This window comes from Danio rerio, chromosome 14 (genome assembly GCF_052040795.2).
Source record: "Danio rerio strain M-AB ecotype USA chromosome 14, GRCz13ab, whole genome shotgun sequence".
NCBI classification, from domain to species: domain Eukaryota; kingdom Metazoa; phylum Chordata; class Actinopteri; order Cypriniformes; family Danionidae; genus Danio; species Danio rerio.
Window position 1 is genome coordinate 28932501 of NC_141034.1, and position 13940 is coordinate 28946440.

General features: G+C 38.9%; 1 protein-coding gene across 10 annotated transcripts in view; it reads left to right on the forward strand.

Annotated features, from left to right (window-relative positions):
- Nucleotides 1-13940, forward strand: part of arhgef37 (Rho guanine nucleotide exchange factor 37) — an 87893-nt gene that overhangs the window by 1788 nt on the left and 72165 nt on the right. For 5 of the 10 annotated variants that reach the window (XR_015507495.1, XR_015507496.1, XM_087281506.1 and 2 more), the window contains exon 2: nt 5679-5962. Coding sequence is in view for 8 of the 10 variants with exons in the window: in XM_087281506.1 (XP_087137632.1) it covers nt 5687-5962 (276 nt within the window). In the remaining 2 variants the exon portion in view is untranslated. Of the gene's footprint in view, nt 1-3109; nt 3247-5678; nt 5963-13940 lie in introns of those variants that run through there. The other 5 variants (XM_087281507.1, XM_087281505.1, XM_087281501.1 and 2 more) reach the window with 2 other exon arrangements.

A 13940-nucleotide genomic window follows, 5' to 3' on the forward strand; every position in this document is an offset into this window, starting at 1 on the left:
ATATATATATATATATATATATATATATATATATATATATATATATATATATATATATATATATATATATATATATATATATATATATATATATATATATATATTTTTTTTTTTTTTTTTTTCAGAAAATAGACAGGAATAATGTGCATAAAATTAATTTATTCTGGCAAGTTATGTATGAACATGTACCTCTACATATTTTTCACAATATACATTAAAAGCTAAAGTTTGGTGAATGTGAGTGCTTCTAATATGGAGATATGGCTTAGCTCAGGGTAAAAAAATATCAAAATGACTGTTTTTGCTTGCAGTGTCTTGCTATTTGGGCTAATGTATGATATGTTTATTGATATGGTATCACTTTGAATTACTTTAAAGTGTTTTAGTCTCAAAACTCATTATTGAAATCCACAACTAATTTAGTTTTTAACTTTTTCTTGTTTGTTTTGTGAAATCACTAAAGTTGAAGCCATCCAGATATGTAGTTTTGTTCGTAGTGTTTTGTTACTTAATATAAACTGTGTGAAAACACAGAGACACTCACTGAACTTCCACATTCAGCATATGAATGCAGTCTTACAGGATGTGAGACTTGACATTTCTAACAGTGAAGTGGAAAATTTGCATTAAAGAACATTCTAGTTTTCGAACTGAATGTTAAACGTCTTGTGGAAAGTTTATGTCTGCTTATCTTTTATTATTATTAATTTCTATATATATATATATATATATATATATATATATATATATATATATATATATATATATATATATATATATATATATTAATATTCTTACATAAAAACCTACATAGTTCTCTTTGGTGATGTATATTTCTATCTCAAAATTCAATCAACAAATTATGCGTAGACTTAAATATCCACCCATACATTTAAATTATTTGCACATAAAAATCCATCACACTAACATTTAGTACGTCACTTTACAGAAGATATTTGTATCTTATTTTCTGAACATATTTGTCCGTAGTGAGATACAGTACATGTAAAGTACAAAGTTTAAAGTGTGTGTGTGTGTGCTCTCAAGGAGTCAAACCCTTGACCTTAAGCTCAAAACATACTTTAGTTGTGTATAAAAAGGTCCACGTGCTTGTCACACAAATTTCATTATGAGAACAGTACAAATGCCCTGTAGACACACCACCCAATTCTGAAGGTTGCATAATTAAACTGCCTCTGACATTGTTTCACTGTCAGAGGCAATAAGGAGTAAGCTAAATTTAAATGTCAATATTCTGAAGATGTTAGCACAATTGCTTAAATCGAATAACCAAAAAGCAACACACATGATGAATTCCCTGATAATGTTAATACCCTAGTGGTATCACGGTGGCTCAGTGGGTAACACGATCGCCTCACAGCAAGAAGGTCACTGGTTTGAGCCCTGGCTGGGTCAGTTAGCATTTCTGTGTCTAGTTTGCATGTTCTCCCCGTGTTTTGCGTGAGTTTTCTACGGATGCTCTGGTTTCCCCCCACAGTCCAAAGACATGCAGTATAGGTGAATTGAATAAGCTAAATTGGCCATAGTGTATGTGTGTAAATGCAAGAGTGTTTGGGTGTTTCCTAGTGTTGGGTTGCGGCCGGAAGGGCATGAGGTGTGTAAAACATGCTGGATAATTTGTTGGTTCTAAAGGGACTAAACCGAAAATAAAATGAATGAATACATGTTAACACCTTAGCTACCTAAGTACCACTGATTTATTAAAATAACCACAAATATAACTACCTAAAAAAAGTCAAGGCTAAATTTATGGTTTCTTATGAAATCTGTTATGCATAACAAAAAGTTAATAACATTTAGTACAAAACAAAGACAGCTGTTTTATTTGATCTTAAACAAATTTCATTTTTTAATTTGTATTGAGAGCTTTGTTATGAAATGGAGCACTTTTTAATAATAATAGACTTAGTTCGGCAAAACACTTTTGTCTTTTAACCGCTTATGATCTGTGTGAATTTGGCTCTCAATATCCACATGCTTGTGTGTTAATGCAAACTTTGGTTTCATTTTACAGAAAGTGATTTTTTTTATTCATTTATTTAATTACTCTGGTTATTGTTTTTTTAACAGTCAGTTTTGAAAGTTTATTACATTTTTTCCAATAATTCTTGCACGCTACAGTGTAGTGTCTACTAGACATGTCCTGCCCCCTTTAAGCTCCTTTAATTTGCTTTTCATTTGATGCACTTGATATCAACTCTCACAGGAAGATCTGTGATAAAAGCAAAACACTATTGGCTATTTTTACAAAAAGGGGATGAGCTACTCTATGTCCCTCTCTACCCTCTCTACCTTTTTCACTTGATATTACGCCAAACATTCAATAAAAAATGCTAATTTCAAAGCACTTCATAGGACCTTTAAACCAACCTGATGGTTAGAACATATTTATCTTTTAAGTGAATGTAAGCACGAAGTTGGGCCTGAAATCAAACATATAACATTAGATTATTATTGATGTCAATCACATACAAGGGGGGGCGGGGATAGCTTGAAACACTCACTGATTTGTTTTGGTTTTATTGTTTTTCTCTTTTTCTCTTTTCCTTTCTCATGTTCTTATAATAAGAGTACTTGGAAGAAAAGCTATTTATGTTATATTTTCTCCTCTTTTATATTCTATATTGAGGCTATGCACCAGTTAACTGATCTAATTAAGCACTTTGAAAAACTTATAGAGAAAAATTGTATCCTAACATGTGGTTAAAAGCTCAAATTCACTCACTTAAATCAGGATGTGTTCGAAACACTTGCGTTAATTGCTTTAGCTGTTTAACAGCTCTGTCCATCAAGTTAGCGAGCTGTTTCCTGGCCCACATGGGGCTTTTGTTGCTTTTGTTTACTGCAGTTGCCTAGTGTGTTTGTAAGTGTGTTGTGTACCAGCTCTTGAACTCCTGCCATCCAATCCGCTTCATCCTGTGCAGTCGTCACTTCCTTACCAATGGCTACTGCAGGCAATCTGTGCATTCATCAAAGTGTGTGTATCGGCAGTGGTCCTATCCGGATCCCCACTGCTAAAATCCCACCTCCCCCGGCTCAGTCCTCCCCGCTGACCCACCCATCCCCCCTTTCCTCACACACCCGTCCCACATGAGGCCCTGCAGTGTGACTCAGTGGACAAACTTACACCAGTCTAAGAGTGTGTGTCAGGCTTTCCACAGCCATCTCTCTTCCTTTTTTTTTCAGCGCAAGAACACCAGGGTTAGCCCTTCCCGTTCTGTAAAGGTAATGATGCATTTGGTTGTTTTCTTGGGATTGTTCTTGTGGTAAACCTGTCATTTCTACACTCCTTAAGTAGGGGTTTGTTCTACTGCAGTGCAGCACTAGTGTTGGAGCTCTCAGAGAGGGAGCGTATGCTCTCTGTGCTACATGCTGACTTTGTGGTTTTCGCTTTGAGCGTGCTGGCCTTGAACACTTGCTACAAGCTTGTTGTTAATGCCTACGGATGCGGTTTGCACTTGCAGTGTATTTTTATGTGCTTAAAGATGAATGTGGTTGTAGCTGGAAATGTAGAAGTAGGGTTGATGATATATGAATGTTTCTTTATCTTTTAAATGACTGCACAAATATCATAAAGTTTGCCTTGTCAGACTTTGACCCAGGTTTTTTTCTTAAGTTAGTTTCGGTCTGTTGGTCTGTGATTCTAAAGGGATAGTTCACCCAAAAATACAATCTTTTTTCTTCAATAGAGCATTAAAGAGTCATTATTGATGCATAAAAAATTTGAGAGTTCAAAAAACACAAATTTAATACCAGAGGCTCCTGACAATATATTGAGAAACTTAACTTTTATAAAAGCAAATGTATCACTGTCTGATATGATATGTTGCATAGGGATGAATGATGTTACCATATATGCGCAACACTGTGAGCTGATGCTCATTGTTTACAGTGGAGAAGGTGGACATTTGTGGTGTACTGATCATCATAATGATATGTACTTATTTTAGAAGATGATTGTTGTAAATATGCTCAGAACAATTTGCAAAGGCTGTTAAATGTAATAATTTAAGAATTAATGTTTAGTTTCTTGCATAGACTAGTCATTTCGGTTTGTAAAACCTCAACATGTCATCAAGAGCTACGATAGGCCCACACAGAATTTGTGCGTGCAGAAATCCTCAGATTTCCGCAGATTTTTATCCCATCGAGCTCATTTATTTACTTGTGTAAATTTATATTTATTTAGTTTTTAAATTAATGTCAGTAATATTATTAACAAATTTGAAAATGTTCATATGATTTATTTAAAATAGTTTGTAAAGTAATATTTTCTGTCTCTTGGTAGATGTATGAGAGACTTGCTTTGTTTACCAAATAAGTGGATCTAATTAGATTTGCGTTATAAACAATAAATAAAAGTTATTAAAGGTATTAATTTTATTTCATTAATTTAGTTTTTAGTAGTGATTCTTCCAAAACCATTTTGCATAAATAGGTCTGCACAGAAATAGCTAAACATGTCCACAGATTCTGTCTGGCCCTAGCCATAGGTATTCATTTAGTTTTGCCTGTATATTACCTGTGTGTTTTTTACTCAGATGGCTGGTGGCCATAATTTAGCATTTTACAAATCACCATTGACAACAGTTGAAGCTAAACATCTTTTTGGGGGGTTTTATAGAACTAAATCTGGCTGGCATAAATAAAATAAAAAAATGGTGTAAATAGAATTTACTAAATAGGCTAAGTAAATAAACATGAAATTTTCATGCTGGCTATGAAAAATATCACTATATTTATTGCTTTATAATGAAATGAGTTGTTCCTGCAGTCAAAAGCTGTCTTTGCAGGATCTATTGGAAGCATGGGGCTCTTTAGACATGGTGTTTTACCCCCTCTTGATAGATTACAATACAGAGCACTCAGCTCTTTATGGGTGGTCCATATATGTGTGACAGCAGAGTCTGTTTTCTGTATGTAATGTAATAGTCTTGATTGATGATTCATTTAAGCTATTTTTATGTGTGATTAAGTTTAGGGTGGGTTCTTGCAGTACAAATAGCATTCTTAAGGAGTGTTTATGCTGACCACTAATTGCAGCTACAAAGTAAACGGAAGTCATTCATTTTTACTTTGACTTAAGTATTTGACTTCACATTTTCAAATGTTCAGTGACAAAGTGAAGCATGCATCTGTCCACTCATGGTTATGGATCTAAAGTTTTTATTTTTATTTTTCAGTTCATTTTAAACTGAATCTATTTAATATATATATATATGTTGTGAAATCAAATGTTTAAAGTCCTAAAATGTAAGCTAAAGCTAAATGGTACTATTTAGGAAAGCACTTTACAGAATTAATAATATTTTAAATGAAATTGTATAATTTAATATTCTACTGTGTAAAAATAAAACATTATCGTTATTATTATTGTTATTCTTGAAGTTATTGAAACTGAAAATTATGGTAAATTCAATAAACAAATAATTTAGCCTTTCTTGGGTTTTTGCAGATGTTTTTTATTTGCTAGACATTCAATGAATTATACAAGTTGTAAGTTTTAGATGATAACAATTTAGAAAATAACAATAATAATATGTAATTTTCTCCAAGCACTAATGACACAATGTTGTTTGAAGTGTTTGTAAAGACTCAGTCCTTTCAATTTCTTTTATTTGGAAATCTAAAAACAAATGAACCTTTATGCATTTCAGATCGTCTCATGGCAAATTCCCTGAAGGCAAATATAACTCTGACTGTAGATGAGGAGACGGAAGGAGCTAAAGAGATGGACAATGCGTTAGAAGAGCTTGCAGAGGAAGAAGAGGATGAAGAGGAGAGGAAGGCAAGGGTTGCAGCAGAAGAAGCAGCAGCCAGAGAGAGAGCCGCTCAGAGGCAGCTCATGGCAATAGAGGAGATGGTGCACACAGAGAAAAACTACCTGAAACATCTGCAGATCTGCACGGTCACCATAAACAGCAACCTGCAGAAACTACAGGTAGACAAGTTTCAGTTGAAATGCAGTAAAAGTCTGACAGATTACATAGTGGTGGAAGGATTTAGTTTTTTCATGGCCAATTCTAATTGTGATTCTTTTAAAATACATTTTTACTAGCAAGCAAACTAGACACTTCTGAACTGATTTTAGATTTTTTTTTTTTTTTTACTTTATTGTTTTAAATTCCATATATTCTATTATTAAGTAATTAATTATTCCATATATAAAGTAAAGAATGATTTGACTTAAGCTGTTTGTGCTACATAAAAACATGCATTTGAGGGCAAAATGATTTGTCTTCCTGTGAAATTGTAGTTATTTTACAAATATTTTCCAAGTGCTTACATTTGACAATTTTAAACATAATATTAAAGCTGCAAGCAGCGATGATAGGGACCTCGCACCCGGGCTCACCGCCGCCCGGTGGCCTCAGGATGACAGAGAACAGTGAACAATAACAATTTAAGCCGATATATATAAAAAACTTTAAAAATCCACAGATTTATGCCAAACTTCCTCCTATCAGCAGGTGGCGCTATGACTGTGACTCAGTATTGTCATGTAGATGTCTTTAGGAGAATAATTTTATCAACCATGTGAAGTTTCAAGCAGTTCTGACATTGTTTGGCTGAGTTATAATACAAACTACCTTCTGCCAGCAGGTGGCGCTATAACTGACTCAATATTGTTATGTAGATATGTTCAGGAGAAGACTTTTATCAACCATGTGAACTTTCAGGCAGATCGGACATTGTGTGGCTGAGTTATGAGCCAAACTACCTTCTGCCAGCAGGTGGCGCTATGACTGTGACTCAATATTGGCATGTAGATGTCTTCAGGAGAGGACTTTTATCAATCCTGTGAAGTTTCAGGCATATCAGACATTGTGTGGTTGAGTTATAAGGACTTCCTTTTTCATGGCGAAGCGTTGAGGTTTGTCATGCCACCACAGACACGCCCCTCTGCGAAAACTCTAGATCTTCACAATATATCATCGCTTGAGCTTTCAGATACACAACCACCCAAATTTGGCGCTGATATGAAAAAATTTGTGGGATGAGTTTATTACTTTGTAAATCATGACATTTTCTGTGGCCAGCGGGTGGCGCTATAACTGTATCTGGATATCGGCATGTAAACTTGTTCTGGTCTGGACTTATATTAAACATGTGAATTTTGAGGCAGATCGGATAATGCATGCCTGAGTTATAATGTCTTCCGGTTTTGTGGCAAATCGTCAAAGTTTGCGAGGCCGCCACGGACACGCCCATCAACGAAAACTCTAAAGCTTCGCAATTTAACATCGCCAAGGCCTTTAGATGACAAAACCCAATTTTGGTGTCGATAGGATAAAATCCCTAGGAGGAGTTCGTTAAGATACAAAGCCTGGAAATGGCAAAAATGCCACTTATTTGCCGCAGGAAGTTAAAAATATCCGACTTCCTGTTTGGTTTGAGATATGGCTCCAAGAGACTTTTTCGTATGTTTTGGCGTGTTTAAGGTGTGTGCCAATTTTCATGCATGTGCGTGATTCGTAGATCAGGGGCTCGTCCGTTTAATTTTTATAGGTGGCGCTGTCGAGTCATTTTGCCACACCCATTTCATTATTGTTATGAGGATGTGTTCAGGAGAGGACTTTTATCAACCATGTGAAGTTTCAGGCAGATCGGACATTGTGTGCTTGAGATATAAGGACTTCCTGTTCCATGGCGAAGCGTTGAGGTTTGTCATGCCGCCACGGACACGCCCCTCTCCGAAAACTCTAGATCTTCACAATATATCATCGCTAGAGCTTTCAGATAACACAACCCAAATTTGGTGCTGATACGAAAAAATTTGTGGGAGGAGTTTGTTACGATGTAAAACATGTCATTTCCTGTGGCCAGCAGGTGGCACTATAACTGTATCTGGATATCGGCATGTAAACTTGTTCAGGTCAGGACTCTTATCAAACGTGTGAATTTTGAGGCAGATCGGATAATGCATGCCTGAGTTATAACGACTTCCTGTTTTGTGGCGAATCGTTAAAGTTTGCGAGGCCGCCACGGACACGCCCATCGACGAAAACTCTAAAGCTTCGCAATTTAACATCGCCAAGGCCTTTAGATGACAAAACCCAATTTTGGTGTCAATCGGATAAAATCTCTAGGAGGAGTTCGTTAAAATACAACGGCTAGAAATGGCAAAAATGACACTTTTTCGCCGCAGGAAGTTAAAAATATCCGACTTCCTGTTGGGTTTGAGATATGGCTCCAAGAGACTTTTTCGTATGTTTTGGCGTGTTTGAGGTGTGTGCCAATTTTCGTGCATTTGCGTGATTCGTGGATCGGGGGCTCGTCAGTTTAAATTTTCTAGGTGGCGCTGTCGAGTCATTTTGCCACACGCCTTTCCGAGACCCATAATAAACGTAAATTTTCACCACTTCTGAGGCGTGTGCGAAGTTTCGTGAGTTTTCGGGCATGTTTAGCCCCTCAAAACCGCGATTCATTCCGCGGAAGAAGAAGAAGAAGAAGAAGAAGAAGATTAAAGCTGCAAGCAGCGATGATAGGGACCTCGCACCCGGGCTCACCGCCGCCCGGTGGCCTCAGGATGACAGAGAACAGCGAACAGTAATAATTTAAGCCATTATATTTAAAAAATCTGAGAAAATCACCGATTTATGCCAAACCTCCTCCTCTCAGCAGGTGGCGCTTTGACTGTGACTCAAGATTGGCATGTAGATGTCACCAGGAGAGGAATCTTATCAATCATGTGAAGTTTCAGGCAGATCGAACATTGTTTAGCTGAGTTATAAGCCAAACTGCCTTTTGTCAGCAGGTGGCGCTACGACAGACTCAATGTTGTTATGTAGATGTGTTCAGGAGAGGACTTTTATCAACCATGTGAACTTTCAGGCAGATCGGACTTTGTGTGGTTGAGTTATAATGCAAACTACCAACTGCCAGCAGGTGGCGCTATAACTGTGACTTAAGATTGGCATGTAGATGCCTTCAGTAATGGAATTTAATCAACCATGTGAAGTTTCAGGCAGATCGGACATTGTGTGGCTGAGTTATAAGCCAAACTACCTGTTGCCAGCAGGTGGCGCTATGACTGTGACTCAATATTGGCACGTAGATGTCTTCAGGAGAGGACTTTTATCAACCCTGTGAAGTTTCAGGCTGATTGGACATTGTGTGGCTGAGTTATAAGCAAAACTACCTTCTGTCACTAGGTGGCGCTATGACTGACTCAATATTGGCATTTAGATGTCTTCAGGAGAGGAATTTAATCAACCATGTGAAGTTTCAGGCAGATCAGACATTGTGTGCCTGAGTTATAAGCACTTCCTTTTTCATGGCGAAGCGTTGAGGTTTGTCATGCCACCACATACACGCCCCTCTACGAAAACTCTAGATCTTCACAATATATCATCGCTTGAGCTTTCAGATACACAACCAACCAAATTTGGTGCTGATATGAAAACATTTGTGGGATGAGTTTATTACTTTGTAAATCATGACATTTTCTGTGGTCAGCAGGTGGCGCTATAACTGTATCTGGATATCGGCATGTAAACTTGTTCTGGTCTGGACTCTTATTAAACGTGTGAATTTTGAGGCAGATCGGGTAATGCATGCCTGAGTTATAATGACTTCCGGTTTTGTGGCGAATCGTTAAAGTTTGTGAGGCCGCCACGGACACGCCCATCGACAAAACCTCTAAAGCTTCGCAATTTAACATCGCCAAGGCCTTTAGATGACAAAACCCAATTTTGGTGTCGATAGCATAAAATCCCTAGGAGGAGTTCGTTAAGATACAAAGCCTGGAAATGGCAAAAATGCCACTTATTTGCCGCAGGAAGTTAAAAATATCCGACTTCCTGTTGGGTTTGAGTTATGGCTCCAAGAGACTTTTTCGTATGTTTTGGCTTGTTTAAGGTGTGTGCCAATTTTCGTGCATGTGCGTGATTCGTAGATCAGGGGCTCTTCCGTTTAATTTTTATAGGTGGCGCTGTCGAGTCATTTTGCCACGCCCACTTCATTATTGTTATGAGGATGTGTTCAGGAGAGGACTTTTATCCACCATGTTAAGTTTCAGGCAGATCGGACATTGTGTGCTTGAGTTATAAGGACTTCCTGTTCCATGGCGAAGCGTTGAGGTTTGTCATGCCGCCACGGACACGCCCCTCTGCGAAAACTCTAGATCTTCACAATATATCATCGCTAGGGCTTTCAGATAACACAACCCAAATTTGGTGCTGATACAAAAAAATTTGTGGGAGGAGTTTGTTACGATGTAAAACATGTCATTTCCTGTGGCCAGCAGGTGGCGCTATAACTGTATCTGGATATTGGCATGTAAACTTGTTCAGGTCAGGACTCTTATCAAACGTGTGAATTTTGAGGCGGATCGGATAATGCATGACTGAGTTATAACGACTTCCTGTTTTGTGGCGAATCGTCAAAGTTTGCGAGGCCGCCACGGACACGCCCATCGATGAAAACTCTAAAGCTTCGCAATTTAACATCGCCAAGGCCTTTAGATGACAAAACCCAATTTTGGTGTCGATCGGATAAAATCCCTAGGAGGAGTTCGTTAAAATACAACGCCTGGAAATGGCAAAAACGCCACTTTTTCGTCGCAGGAAGTCAAAAATATCCAACTTCCTGTTGGGTTTGAGATATGGCTCCAAGAGACTTTTTTGTATGTTTTGGCATGTTTGAGGTGTGTGCCAATTTTTGTGCATGTGCGTGATTCGTGGATCGGGGGCTTGTCCGTTTAATTTTTCTAGGTGGCGCTGTCGAGTCATTTTGCCACGCCCACTTCAGAAGACCATAAAAAAAGTAAATTTTCGCCACTTCTGAGGCGTGTGCAAAGTTGCGTGAGTTTTCGGGCTTGTTTAGCCCCTCAAAATCGCGATTCATTGGAGAGAAGAATAATAATAATTAAAGCTGCAAGCAGCGATGATAGGGACCTCGCACCCGGGCTCACCGCCGCCCGGTGGCCTCAGGATGACAGAAATCAGTGAACAATAATATCTTAAGCTGATATATATAAAAAACTTGAGAAAATCACAGATTTATGCCAAACTTTCTTCTGTCAGTAGGTGGCGCTAGGACTGTGACTCAATATTGCAATGTAGATTTGTTCAGGAGATAAATTTAATCAACCATGTGAAGTTTCAGGCTGATTGGACATTGTGTGGTTAAGTTATAAGGACTTCCTGTTTCATGGCGAAGCGTTGAGGTTTGTCATGCCACCACATACACGCCCCTCTGCGAAAACTCTAGATCTTCATATTATATCATCGCTTGAGCTTTCAGATACACAACCAACCAAATTTGGTGCTGATATGAAAACATTTGTGGAATGAGTTTATTACTTTGTAAATCATGACATTTTCTGTGGCCAGCAGGTGGCGCTGTAACTGTATCTGGATATCGGCATGTAAACTTGTTCTGGTCTGGACTTATATTAAACGTGAATTTTGAGGCAGATCTGATAATGCATGCCTGAGTTATAATGACTTCCGGTTTTGTGGCGAATCGTTAAAGTTTGCGAGGCCGCCACGGACACGCCCATCGACAAAACCTCTAAAGCTTCGCAATTTAACATCGACAAGGCCTTTAGATAACAAAACCCAATTTTGGTGTCGATAGCATAAAATCCCTAGGAGGAGTTTGTTAAGATACAACGCCTGGAAATGGCAAAAATGCCACTTATTTGCCGCAGGAAGTTAAAAATATCCGACTTCCTGTTGGGTTTGAGTTATGGCTCCAAGAGACTTTTTCGTATGTTTTGGCATGTTTGAGGTGTGTGCCAATTTTCGTGCATGTGCATGATTCGTAGATCAGGGGCTCGTCCGTTTAATTTTTATAGGTGGCGCTGTCGAGTCATTTTGCCATGCCCACTTCATTATTGTTATGAGGATGTGTTCAAGAGATGACGTTTATCAACCATGTGAAGTTTCAGGCAGAGCTGACATTGTGTGCTTGAGTTATAAGGACTTCCTGTTCCATGGCGAAGCTTTGAGGTTTGTCATGCCGCCACGGACACGCCCCTCTGCGAAAACTCTAGATCTTCACAATATATCATCGCTAGGGCTTTCGGATAAAACAACCCAAATTTGGTGCTGATACGAAAAAATTTGTGGGAGGAGTTTGTTATGATGTAAAACATGTCATTTCCTGTGGCCAGCAGGTGGCGCTATAACTGTATCTGGATATCGGCATGTAAACGTTTTCAGGTCAGGGCTCTTATCAAACGTGTGAATTTTGAGGCAGATCGGATAATGCATGCCTGAGTTATAACGACTTCCTGTTTTGTGGCGAATCGTCAAAGTTTGCGAGGCCGCCACGGACACGCCCATCGACGAAAACTCTAAAGCTTCGCAATTTAACATCGCCAAGGCCTTTAGATGACAAAACCCCATTTTGGTGTCGATCGGATAAAATCCCTAGGAGGAGTTCGTTAAAATACAACGCCTGGAAATGGCAAAAATGCCACTTTTTCGTCGCAGGAAGTCAAAAATATCCAACTTCCTGTTGGGTTTGAGATATGGCTCCAAGAGACTTTTTTGTATGTTTTGGCATGTTTGAGGTGTGGGCCAATTTTCGTGCATGTGCGTGATTCGTGGATCGGGGGCTTGTCCGTTTAATTTTTCTAGGTGGCGCTGTCGAGTCATTTTGCCACGCCCACTTCCGAAGACCATAAAAAACGTAAATTTTCGCCACTTCTGAGGTGTGTGCAAAGTTGCGTGAGTTTTCGGGCATGTTTAGCCCCTCAAAATCGCGATTCATTGGAGAGAAGAATAATAATAATAATAAACGGAGCAATTCCAATAGGGCCTTGCACCGTTCGGTGCTCGGTCCCTAATTAAAGCTGCAAGCAGCGATGATAGGGACCTCGCACCCGGGCTCACCGCCACCCGGTGGCCTCAGGATGACAGAGAACAGCGAACAGTAATAATTTAAGCCGATATATTAAAAAAAATCTGAGAAAATCACCGATTTATGCCAAAGCTCCTCCTCTCAGCAGGTGGCGCTATGACTGTGACTCAAGATTGGCATGTAGATGTCACCAGGAGAGGAATCTTATCAACCATGTAAAGTTTCAGGCAGATCGAACATTGTTTAGCTGAGTTATAAGCCAAACTGCCTTGTGTCAGCAGGTGGCGCTACGACAGACTCAATGTTGTTATGTAGATGTGTTCAGGAGAGGACTTTTATCAACCATGTGGACTTTCAGGCAGATCGGACTTTGTGTGGTTGAGTTATAATGCAAACTACCATCTGCCAGCAGGTGGCGCTATAACTGTGACTTAAGATTGGCATGTAGATGCCTTCAGTAATGGAATTTAATCAACCATGTTAAGTTTCAGGCAGATCGGATGTTGTTTGGCTGAGTTATAAGACTATCTACCTTCTGCCAGCAGGTGGCGTTATGACTGACTCATTACTGTTTTGGGGATGTGTTCAGAAGACGACTTTTATGAGCCATGTCAAGTTTCAGGCTGATCTGACTTTGTTTGGTTGAGATATAAGGACTTCCTGTTCCACGGCGAAACGTTGAGGTTTGTCATGCCGCCACGGACACGCCCCTCTGCAAAAACTCTAGATCTTGACAATATATCATCACTTAAGCTTTCAGATAACAACCCACCAAATTTGGTGCTGATACAAAAAAAATAGTGGGAGGAGTTTATTACTCTGTAAATCATGACATTTGCTGTGGCCAGCAGGTGGCGCTATAACTCTATCTGGATATTGGCATGTAAACGTGTTCAGGTCAGGACTGTTATCAAACGTGTGAATTTTGAGGCAGATCTGATAATGCATGCCTGAGTTATAATGACTTCCGGTTTTGTGGCGAATCGTCAAAGTTTGCGGGGCCGCCACGGACACGCCCATCGACAAAAACTATAAAGCTCCGCAATTTAACATCGCCAAGGCCTTTAGATGACAAAACCCAATTTTGGTGTCGATAGCATAAAATC